Here is an 11949-nt window from a genome sequence, read left to right on the forward strand (position 1 = left end):
CCCCCCAATGCCTGACTGAACACCTCCAATAAGACCCCTCGATCGATGTATAGAAGTGCTGAACTCCACCTCGGTCTTCTCGCTCATACTAATGTGCTCACAGGACTTCAATCTGCAGGTCATAGCACTCCTCAACAATCTGTGCACGGTATAACCAATAATATATCCCAGCACCAAACAATGCCACAGTTTAGCCATAGAAGTAGTCAGCGCCTTATCAACTACCATGCTCCCAAGCAGATAATACAAGTTACTCCGTCTGACTCCCTTCATCACAATCATGGACCCCGATGTGACCTTCAAGCGAGAATTCGCTAAAGTCACCCTATAACCTGCTGCCTCCAATGTCCCAAGTGAAATGATGTTCTTCCTCAGTTGAGGAACGAACCTCACATCAGCCAACTCCCGGATCATCCCATCACTCATCCGAATCTGAACGGTACCAATACCACCAATAGGGCATCTGTGATCATTACCCATGAGAACAGCATCCCCTCTTTCCAACTCCTGAAAGCTGGAGAACCAATCCCTTCTAGGGCATATGTGGTAAGTAGCACCAGAATCCAACATCCACTCGGTGGAGTCGGCAACATCAACTGACGGAAGAGCTGGGCACGAATAGCCCGAAGAATCTGAATCTGAAACATCGCCACTAGCCTTGGCAATATTCACCTCTGAAGCTTGAATAGCTTTCCCTTTATTCTTCACAGCTTGCAATTTTGGGCATTCGGCTTTCCAATGTCCATCCTCTCTACAAAAGGCACACTGATTCCTACCAACTGCAGGATGCCCCACTCTAGACTGCGACCTTCTTCCATGGTTTGGACTTCTAGCTCTTGCAACCAATGCACCAGCAACCGGCTCGATGGAAGTCTCCTTGTCCTTCTTTCGAAGTTGATAATTCACAAGGGCTGCGGTGACCTCACTATACGAAAGTGATGCCTTTCCATTAATAAGAGTGAGGACGAAGGTCTCATATTCCTCGTCGGGCAAGGAACTCAATAACAACAATGTCTTGTCCTCGTCTTCAACAATGACATCTACATTCGCCAAATCTGCAAGTAGCTTCGTGTAGTGGTTCATGTGATCACTAATGGATGTCCCCTTCTTCAATTGGAAGCGATAAAGCCTCCTCTTCAAATGCAAACGATTTTCGCCGCTCTTCGTCAAATATTTGCCCTCTAGGACCTCCCAAATCTTCTTTGCCGAAGTTTCATTCATCACATCATATTTAAGGTCTTGGGTAAGGCAAGACCTAATCACACCACACGCCGTTCTATTCATTTTATTCCAAACCTTTTCATCAACGTCGGCCGGTTTCCCGTCCAATTCCAATGTATCTTCCAAATTTTACGCATTTAGCGCATCCATGACTTCGCATCGCCAAAGTCCAAAATTATTTGTGCCGTTGAACTTTTCCACATCTATTTTCATAGAATGTATATTTAAACTTTGGACGGCCTTCACACCAGAAGAACCCTCCCCACTTTTATCTTTTTCAGCCATATATCTCAAAGCACCACCAAACCAATGCGGAAACAAACGAGAAATAGATCCAAACTGAAAAAGACGAGATTTTTACTAAAAAGATCCTACCTTTATCACCAAACGAAGCCCTAGATGAACTTCCAAAGCGATCTACTCCTCCAAAATAGCCCAAGCGTAGCCCGAGCTCTGATACCAATTGTTGCGCCTCGAGAAACCAAAAACAATCGCCGAGAAAGATAAACACTTCCAAAGCGATCTACTCCTCCAAAATAGCCCAAGCGTAGCCCGAGCTCTGATACCAATTGTTGCGCCTCGAGAAACCAAAAACAATCGCCGAGAAAGATAAACAACCAACCAAAATCAACAGCACAAACAATCAAACACCAGATTTTACGTGGTTCGGCGAGATGCCTACGTCCACGGGGCAAGGAGGGGGGAGTTTTCACTATTAGAAATCAAGAGGAACAAACTAGGGTTACAAATCTCTCATAAACCCTCAACAATCAACTCTCAATCTCTCCAATTGCTCCTAGAATAGAAGCCCAAAGAAAACTCTCTCAATCAGCTCAAATTCGTCCTTGCTCTTAACCCTAAAAAACACCCAGAGGGTATTTATACAAATCCAAAACGAAGCGGGTCTGAAAACAGGCCCAACTCAAAACCGCAGCGGCGGTCGACCGGTACGGTCGACCGCGATCCATCGCGGGAGACCGATGCGGTCGACCGCATCGGTCGACCGCTACCATCTTCGGTCGACTGTGTCGGTCGACCGCCACCAATCCTGATGCCCAGAAACTCCTGTGCACGAATGCGATCGACCACACCGGTCGACCGCCAACCTGTTTGCCTGAAAACCTGATCCTGAGCACCATCTCTTCATCATAGAGAAACATTTGAGTGAAAAATTTCACGTTTGCATAATTGATGGTACTCACGTGCCAATTTTAAATAACTTATGATATTTATTCGCCACAAAAAATAACTGTACCACAAGTGCCAAAATGAGGAAACCGTGTGGTATTTAAGTGTCATTTAGCCTTTTTAAAAAGCAGATATATTGCAGATAGATTGGCGGTTCATAGTTCGAGAAATGAGGTTCAGCTTTATGGTAATGATTTGAATTTATCTTAGGATGTTAAAATAGCTATCGTGGATGATTCTTGGGATTTGCATCATATCAGGAAAGAATATGTATGAACAAATTTTCACTGTAGACTCAAACCAACTTTTAATTACCAAAATCGACCTATTTTTTTAATTACCAAAATCGACTCACTTTATGCCACGTAAGCTTAATCTTATTTTCTAATTAGTCGGGGTTGCCAACCCCGACTGTTTAGGAGGTTGTTAAACCCTAATTAAAAACCTTAAATCCAATTTTTAATGCCCTAAACAGTCGGGGTTGACAACCCGACTAATTAGGAAATGTGATTAAGCTTACGTGGCATAAAGTGAGTCGATTTTGGTAATTAAAAAAATAGGTCGATTTTGATAATTAAAAGTTGGTTTGAGTCTACGGTGAAAATTTGTTCAATAAATATATTTTGGGATCTCCATATGTTTTGATTGATAATTCAACAAGTCGTGTCAAGCAAAAAACTAACGACCTCTTAACCGTTAACTTATTAAAAAAAAAAAAGAAAAAAAGAAAGAATAGGAGCGACCCAGCCATTGATTCTCCTGTTCTGTAGGTGGGTGGCTATATATAGCCCGCGACGTATCCCCTTCATCTCCTTGGCATCTCCTGCTCATGCTGTTGAGAGTTGCAGAGAAGGGAAATTTCTTCCTTATCAATTGAAGGACTTCCCTTTTCTGCAACCGAGGATTCGAGAGAGCCAAGCTTTTCATCTTTCAAGAATTAATATTTGTGAAATGTTTTCCTGAAGGTTGTAGCTCGCATCTGTGAGCGAGACCTTTCGTTGTTTCTGTCTTAACTGATGTACGTAAGAAAACTCGCTCGCCAAAATTTGCAGGTAGTTTCATATCAAATTACTACTTGAAATTTACAGAAGACTTTCTTCGTCTATATCCAATTTTGCGGAAAATCATTTACTAAATGTGAAAGTGGTAAGACGAATGATTTCCTTTTGTGATATCACCTTGTCTAGCTTTTTTATGGGAGATCTTAACAATACCATTTTTATTTACTTTCATGATTTATATACTTATGTATAAACACGTGCGAAATCCTCACTTTAACCTGCTTGATTGTTTTTCCATTATTTGCTTCTTGAGAAAACGGGTAATTAATTTCCCAAATTTCTTTAAAAATTAATCCATATTTTTTGCTAGGCTAATTTCAGATTTATTTCATATGGCGTCTAATATGCACAAGATAAGAATGGATAGGTTTTTTTTAAAGTGGACATCGATCCCTCACACATTTTTTCTTTATGTACATTCATCAATATAATTCAATCATTTGAAAGCATTGCATATTAAACTATTTTGTGACAAAAATCTGCCTTTTACTTGCCTTGTAGTTCTGAAGAAGCCTGATATCTCAACTGAAAGGTTTTCTACATAAAAGGATTCGTCTCTGCCTAACCATTCGAATTGATCTCTCTGAAAACCTTAAACGATTAAGCACGTGTACGTTTGTTTCTGAAAAAAGAAGCATATTATGTGCTACAATTTTATAATATATCCCCATGCATGTACCTTGCAGGTTATCAATCCTTCTTGAAGATCAATATTCGTTGATATAATCATGGGCAGCTGCGTATCAGTACAAAGTAGAAACATAGCCGAAGGCTCCAGGCCGCGGAGGAGAAAGTATCCGCTCAGATCAAGAAAAAGCCGCAAGATCATGGCTCGTGCTCCCTGTGAACCAAAATCTGAAGGCTCAAACTTAATGTTTCATGTCACCCAGTTAACATGGCATCACAGTCAGATGGATTCAAATGGTAGTACACTCTTTTGTTTCATTCAACCTCAATAATTTCGGTCAAAGGAAAAAAGTTAATTCTTGAGCTAAACGTATATGAATAATATATATTATATAATATATCATATATAGTATATATATATATATATATATATAGTATATATATATAATATATATACTATATTATATATATATATATATATATTATTATATATATTATATATATATCTAGATATAAAATATATATCGTGTTTCGAGGGATGTGTCAAGAGGATTTATGGTTTGATTCCCTCAGCATTCTAGAGTCGACTGATTCTGATGATGAGTTCAGTAGTATTTACGGAGGTAGTACGTAGATATATTTATCGTATGTTTATTTTTCGTTTATTTGTATTTCAATCTTATTCTATGTCATTGCTGAATTCCTCCTTTTTGCAGATTGTTTCAATCTTATTCTACGTCATTGCTGAATTCCTCCTTTTTGCAGATTGTTTCCCATCCGTGCGCAATTCAAATGTAAACCAAAGTTTCCAGTACGAGAATGCTTCACGCTTAATGGACTCAATTACCATGTGCAAGTTCGAGGAATACTGCGAACAGTATGTGAAAAAAGACGGAGGTAAATTTGATTTTTGATAAGATGTTCAGAGAATACGTCTAAAGTTAATGAACTTCCTCATGGAATGATTTCTCACCGTGCAGAAGTCTTTACCAGAAAGCAAAAAGTTTTAGAATCACACCGTAGCTTTAAATCTTTGAAAGACGATAAGTCCAACCTAAAGATCAAGAAAAGCCGCTTAGCTCCTTCATTCAGCTTCAACGATAAACTGTGCAAGGTCCATCCGATGCCGATTGATAGTTCATCATGTCAAGTGGGGAAGTCTGCAGCTGTCAGGCTCTCGTACAAGAGGAAGTCATGCGAGATGGAAGATGGTAATTCAAATTTTGTACACCTCCATACTTTTTATTTATGATTTTTTTTCATGGCCAAATTTCCGAAAACCCCCTTAACCTCGGACGATTATGAGATGTGGCCCCGATAACTTTAGAAATATCAGAAAAATCTCTTTTAAGTTTAGGATATATCAGAAAACCCCTTTTTGTTGGAAAGAGGTGTAGATCAAACCTCATTTCAGATGAGGAGCGCCGGCGAGGAGCTCCGACGAGCTCGATGTCGACGCAGGCGAGGTCCAGGCGATCTTCGGCAGCACAGGCGAGCTCTGCGTTCGCACCCATCCCGAGCTCTGCGTTCGAACCGAGCTCTGTGTTCGAATCCAGCCCTGCGTTCGACCCCCCCTCTCCTCTGCGTTCGTCGACCTCAGCGTTCTTCGTTCGACCTCTGCGTTCGGCTCAGATTTTGGCGTCGAAGCGAACGCTGGCGACAGGCTGTCGCCAGCTCTCCACATCCGCCTATAAACCCCCCCCAGCCTAGGGTTTTTCGCGCTGAAGCTTCCCCCCTTTCTTCGTTTCTCTCTGGCGGCGGCGATCAGCCCTAAAACGCAGCAGCGTTTTCCCCAAATCGCAGTAGCGATTTTGATAATCTCCAGCTCTCAATTTCATTTGAGGGGAGATTTAAAAGAGATTAAAGAAGAGAGAGAAAGAGAGGAAATTGAAAAGGGGTTTTATATTGTGGGGTATTTATTCTCAAGTGAGAATTGAAAGGGTTCATACCCTTTAATTATTAACACTGTAGCTACAGTGTTTAATTAAGAGATCTTATTTTTGATCTGCTTTTATAATTGTAATTTCTTGTTTGATTAATAAGAAATTATCTGTGTGGCTCCCGAGGACGTAGGCAGTTGTTTGTAATTTCTTGTTTGATTAATAAGAAATTATCTGTGTGGCTCCCGAGGACGTAGGCAGTTGCCGAACATCGTTAAAACTTGGTGTACTTTTTCTATTCTGCGTTTCCGTTGCATTAGGGATTTCGGCGTTAAATTCCCAACAAGTGGTATCAGAGCATGAAACGATCTAGAGAAAGTCAGATTCAAGTGGGAGCTATGGCCGCAGATGAAGGGAAAATAAGACTTGAGAAATTTGATGGAACAGATTTCGGATTCTGGAAAATGCAGATAAAGGATTATCTGTATCAGAAAAATCTGTATCAACCACTATCGGGGAAGAAGCCGGATTCCATGAAGGAAGAAGAGTGGAACCTTCTGGATAGACAAGCCCTCGGAGTTATCAGATTGACGTTGACTCGCAATGTTGCGTTCAACATAGCAAAGGAGAAGACCACGGCAGGTCTTATGGCAGCACTCTCAAACATGTATGAGAAGCCATCAGCCGCGAACAAAGTTCATTTGATGCGGTGGTTATTCAATCTGAAAATGGCGGAAGGCGCGTCAGTAGCACAACACCTTAATGAACTTAATACGGTTACAACCCAATTGATTTCAGTTGAGATTGAATTTGATGATGAAGTTCGGGCGTTGATACTTTTGTCTTCCCTACCAGAGAGTTGGAACGCTACAGTCACAGCTGTGAGTAGCTCGTCGGGAAAGAAAAAGTTGAAGTTCGGCGACGTTCGTGATTTGGTTCTCAGCGAGGAGATCCGACGGAGAGAGATTGGTGAAGCTACAACCTCTTCAGTATTGCATACAGAGTCAAGAGGTAGAAATTCAACCAGAGGAAACGGACGAGGAAAATCAAACTTCAGAGGTAGATCAAAGGACAGGAGGTCCAAATCAAGGAATCCAAGCAACAGATCGAAGGCTATCGAGTGTTGGAATTGTGGAAAGACCGGGCATTACAAGAATCAGTGCAAGAGTGCACAGAAGGAGAAGGAGGCAAAGGCATAGGTGAATGTCACCTCCACCTCAGGAGGAGACGACGCATTGATATGCTCTTTGGAGAGCAAGGAGGAATCTTGGGTGTTAGATTCAGGACCGTCGTTCCATGCTACCTCTCAGAAAGAATTCTTCGATAAGTATACCCCCAGAAATCTTGGATACGTATATCTTGGTGATGATCAACCATGTGCTATTGTGGGCAAAGGCGTGGTAAAAATTAAGTTAAACGGGTCAGTATGGGAGCTGAAGGATGTCAGACATATTCCCGACCTGAGAAAGAATTTAATATCCGTAGGCCAGTTGGCTGGCGAAGGATACACCACAACCTTCCATGGAGATGATTGGAAGATCTCAAAGGGCGCAATGACGATTGCCCGAGGCAAGAAGACTGGTACCCTGTATATGACAGCAGGTGCACGTTGTTTGATCTCAGTTGCAGCAGGCAATGAGACTTCAAAGCTGTGGCACCAGAGACTCGGTCATATGAGTGAAAAGGGGATGAAAATCATGCACGCAAAGGGGAAACTCCCAGGACTGCAGTCAGTGGAGATGGATATGTGTGAAGAATGTATACTTGGAAAGCAGAAGAGAGTCAGCTTTCAGACAAGTGGCAGAACCCCCAGGAAGCAGAAGCTAGAGCTCGTTCACTCAGATGTGTGGGGACCAACAACCACCGCGTCCATTGGTGGAAAACACTACTTCGTGACTTTTATCGATGATCACTCTCGGAAAGTGTGGGTCTACTTTCTGAAGCATAAGTCAGAAGTATTTGAGGCTTTCAGGAGATGGAAAGCTATGGTCGAGAATGAGACCGGTCTGAGAATAAAGAAGCTCAGGACCGACAATGGCGGTGAGTATGAAGACACCGGATTCAAGAAGTTCTGCTATGAGCACGGGATCAGAATGGAGAGAACCGTGCCCGGCACGCCTCAGCAAAATGGTGTAGCTGAGCGGATGAACCGAACGTTGACAGAGAGAGCCAGAAGCATTCGGGTACAGTCAGGCCTACCGAAGCAGTTCTGGGCAGAAGCGGTCAACACAGCAGCTTACTTGATCAACCGAGGTCCATCGGTTCCATTGGAGCACAGAATACCAGAGGAGGTATGGTGCGGAAAGGAGGTAAAACTCTCACATCTTAAAGTTTTTGGTTGTGTAGCTTACGTGCATATTAGTGATCAAGGCAGGAATAAGCTTGATCCCAAGTCAAAGAAATGCACTTTCATCGGCTATGGTAAAGATGAGTTCGGCTACCGCATTTGGGATAACAAAAACAAGAAAGTGATCCGCAGTAGAGATGTGATATTCAACGAGAAGGTGATGTACAAGGACATGCACAAGACAGATGACTCAGAGAGCGAGTCAATATTTGTAGATGTAGATGATGTCCCGAGTAACCTCTCGGAAGAACCCAATGCAGAGGGTCCTCAGCAAGAAGAGCCTGTTGGACAAGATGGTGCGCAGGAGCCCGACGCACCAGCTCCGATATTAAGAAGATCTTCTCGTCCTCCTGTACCCAACAGGAGATACATGAACTATCTGTTGTTGACAGATGGTGGGGAGCCTGAAAGCTTTGATGAAGCTTGTCAGTGTGGAGATGCGAGCAAGTGGGAGCTTGCAATGAAAGATGAGATGAAGTCTCTCATATCAAACCAGACGTGGGAACTAGCTGAGTTGCCCACGGGTAAGAAGGCACTCCACAACAAATGGGTGTACCGGGTGAAAGAGGAGCAGGATGGTTCCAGGAGATATAAAGCCCGATTGGTTGTCAAAGGTTTCCAGCAGAAGGAAGGAATTGACTACACCGATATTTTCGCTCCCGTGGTGAAGCTAAATACTATCAGGACCGTGATGAGTATTGTAGCAATTGAAGATCTTCATCTCGAGCAGTTAGACGTGAAGACGGCGTTTCTTCACGGAGATCTAGAAGAGGAGATATACATGCACCAGCCAGAAGGTTTCTCAGAAGAAAAGAAGAAGAACCTGGTGTGCAGACTCAAGAAGAGCTTGTATGGCCTGAAACAAGCCCCAAGACAGTGGTACAAGAAGTTTGACGGTTTTATGCACAAGGAAGGTTTCCAGAAGTGCAACGCCGACCACTGTTGCTACTTCAAAAGATATCAGTCCAGCTATATCATCCTACTGCTGTATGTTGATGATATGTTGGTTGCAGGAGCAGATATGGAGGATATCAAGAGTTTGAAGCAGCAGCTGTCAAAGGAGTTTGACATGAAGGACTTGGGTCCAGCGAAGAAGATCCTTGGAATGCAAATCACGAGAGATAAGAAGAGAGGTCTCTTGCAGTTATCTCAGACGGAGTATATCAACCGTGTTTTGCAGAGATTTAACATGGGCAACGCCAAGCCTGTGAGCACACCCTTGGCCAGCCACTTTTGTCTATCAAAGGATCGGTCTCCTCAGTCAGAAGAAGAGAAAGAGAGTATGGCTCAGGTACCTTACGCCTCAGCTATCGGAAGTTTGATGTACGCAATGGTCTGTACGAGACCAGACATTGGCTATGCAATGGGAGTGGTCAGCCGGTTTATGTTGAATCCAGGAAAAGCTCATTGGGAAGCGGTCAAGTAGATTCTGAGATATCTACGAGGCACCACACGGAAGTGTTTGCACTTTGGTAAGGGAGAGGTGGAAGTGCAAGGGTACGTAGATGCAGACTTCGGCGGTGAAGTTGATCACCGAAGAAGCACCACCGGCTATGTATTCACCGTTGGAACTACAGCTGTCAGTTGGATGTCACAGGTACAGAAGATCGTTCCCTTATCCACTACAGAAGCTGAGTACGTTGCAGTGACTGAAGCCAGTAAAGAGATGATATGGCTTCAATGTTTGTTGACAAAGCTGAGATTCAAACAGGAGAAGAATGTTTTGCACAGTGATAGCCAGAGTGCGGTACACTTGGCGAACAATTCAGCATTTCATTCTAGAACGAAGCATATTGCGCTTCAGTATCACTTCATCAGATCCCTGTTGGAAGATGACGTGTTAAAACTGGAAAAGATTCCAGGGAGTAAGAATCCAGCAGATATGTTAACAAAGACGGTGACTGTTCAGAAACTGGAGTTGTGCGCAACTTCAGTTGGCCTTCATGCATAGATGATGAGGGCGGAGCCACACAGGAGAGGAGCTTGATGAGATAGCCTGATTGACGTCGGTTTGGTTTCCAAGTGGGAGATTGTTAGTTTGGGGGTGGATACCAACCTCCATGTCCGGCGAGGAGCTCCGACGAGCTCCGACGAAGCTCGAAGCCCAGGCGAGGTTGTCGACGACCGTTTTTCGCGCTGAAGCTTCCCCCCTTTCTTCGTTTCTCTCTGGCGGCGGCGATCAGCCCTAAAACGCAGCAGTGTTTTCCCCAAATCGCAGTAGCGATTTTGATAATCTCCAGCTCTCAATTTCATTTGAGGGGAGATTTAAAAGAGATTAAAGAAGAGAGAGAAAGAGAGGAAATTGAAAGAGGGGTTTTAATTGTGGGGTATTTATTCTCAAGTGAGAATTGAAAGGGTTCATACCCTTTAATTATTAACACTGTAGCTACAGTGTTTAATTGAGAGATCTCATTTTTGATCTGCTCTTATAATTGTAATTTTTTGTTTGATTAATAAGAAATTATCTGTGTGGCTCCCGAGGACGTAGGCAGTTGCCGAACCTCGTTAAAACTTGGTGTACTTTTTCTATTCTGCGTTTCCGTTGCATTAGGGATTTCGGCGTTAAATTCCCAACACTTTTAGCTTTCAATGTTTTTCATCGTCTAAAGGGTGGTTTTCTGAAGTTTAGCCTTATTTCATTATAGGGACTCTCCATTGGATTAACTTGAATAACAATTCTTTTGTTTTAATGCAATAGGGTCTGCCAAGAGATACTTATTTCGTCCAAGGGGAGGGTTAACAGTCCCATGCTGTCCGGTGGAGCAACCGACACAACGATGCTGGTCGACTCTCGATCCTTCTGCATTTAAGCTTCGTGGAGAGAGCTATTTTAGGCATGAACTCTACTCTGAAACTTCTTGTCGAGTTTAACTCATCGCTGCTATTCTGACCTTTAATTATTGTTATTATTATTAAACAACTTGGAAACTAAAACAGGGACAAGAGAAAGAGCCCTGCCCCGAGTTATGCTCCATATTATCCAATTGGAGTTGAAAAACTAAAACAGGGACAAGAGAAAGAGCCCTGCCCCGAGTTATGCTCCATATTATCCAATTGGAGTTGATCTGTTTGTGTGCCCACGAAAAGTCCATCACATAGCTCAGCATATCGAGCTTCCTCATGTCAAGCCACATGATAAAGTTCCATCACTTTTGATTGTTAACATCCAGGTACTTGAGACAATATGTATTAAAATTTTATCAGTTGCTAGAAATTATAGAAATTTATGGCTGTTTATTGTTTTCGATACAGATACCTACATATCCTGCTGCAATGTTTCTGGGTGATGGTGATGGGGAGGGGATGAGTCTTGTACTGTATTTCAAAGTTTCTGAATCTTATGATAAGGAAATTTCTGCTACTTTCCAGGATTGCATTAGGGTAAGTTTCGGCAAAGACTTCCAAGTTCTGTAGTAACAAAAATTAACAATGTTTTTCGTTTGCAGAGGTTTATTGATGACGAAATAGAAACGATCAAAGGATTCAGAAGGGAATCAGAGGTTCCCTTCAGAGAAAGGTTGAAGATAATGGCTGGGGTAGTTAACCCGGAGGAACTCAATCTCAACTCCGCAGAGAGGAAGCTGATTCAATCGTACAATGCGAAGCCAGTGCTTTCTCGCCCGCA

General features: G+C 42.7%; 1 protein-coding gene across 1 annotated transcript in view; it reads left to right on the forward strand.

The window, feature by feature from the left end:
• Positions 3236-11949, forward strand: part of LOC109851250 — a 10203-nt gene continuing 1489 nt past the window's right edge. Inside the window, exons 1-10 of the mRNA XM_020421293.1 lie at positions 3236-3461; positions 3972-4080; positions 4157-4394; positions 4634-4720; positions 4863-4994; positions 5078-5308; positions 11023-11158; positions 11332-11494; positions 11577-11705; positions 11771-11946. Of these exons, the coding sequence (XP_020276882.1) occupies positions 4199-4394; positions 4634-4720; positions 4863-4994; positions 5078-5308; positions 11023-11158; positions 11332-11494; positions 11577-11705; positions 11771-11946 (1250 nt within the window). The 5' untranslated portion in view covers positions 3236-3461; positions 3972-4080; positions 4157-4198. The remainder of the gene's footprint in view (positions 3462-3971; positions 4081-4156; positions 4395-4633; positions 4721-4862; positions 4995-5077; positions 5309-11022; positions 11159-11331; positions 11495-11576; positions 11706-11770; positions 11947-11949) is intronic.

The sequence above is a fragment of the Asparagus officinalis genome, chromosome 8 (genome assembly GCF_001876935.1).
Source record: "Asparagus officinalis chromosome 8, Aspof.V1, whole genome shotgun sequence".
NCBI classification, from domain to species: Eukaryota; Viridiplantae; Streptophyta; class Magnoliopsida; order Asparagales; family Asparagaceae; genus Asparagus; species Asparagus officinalis.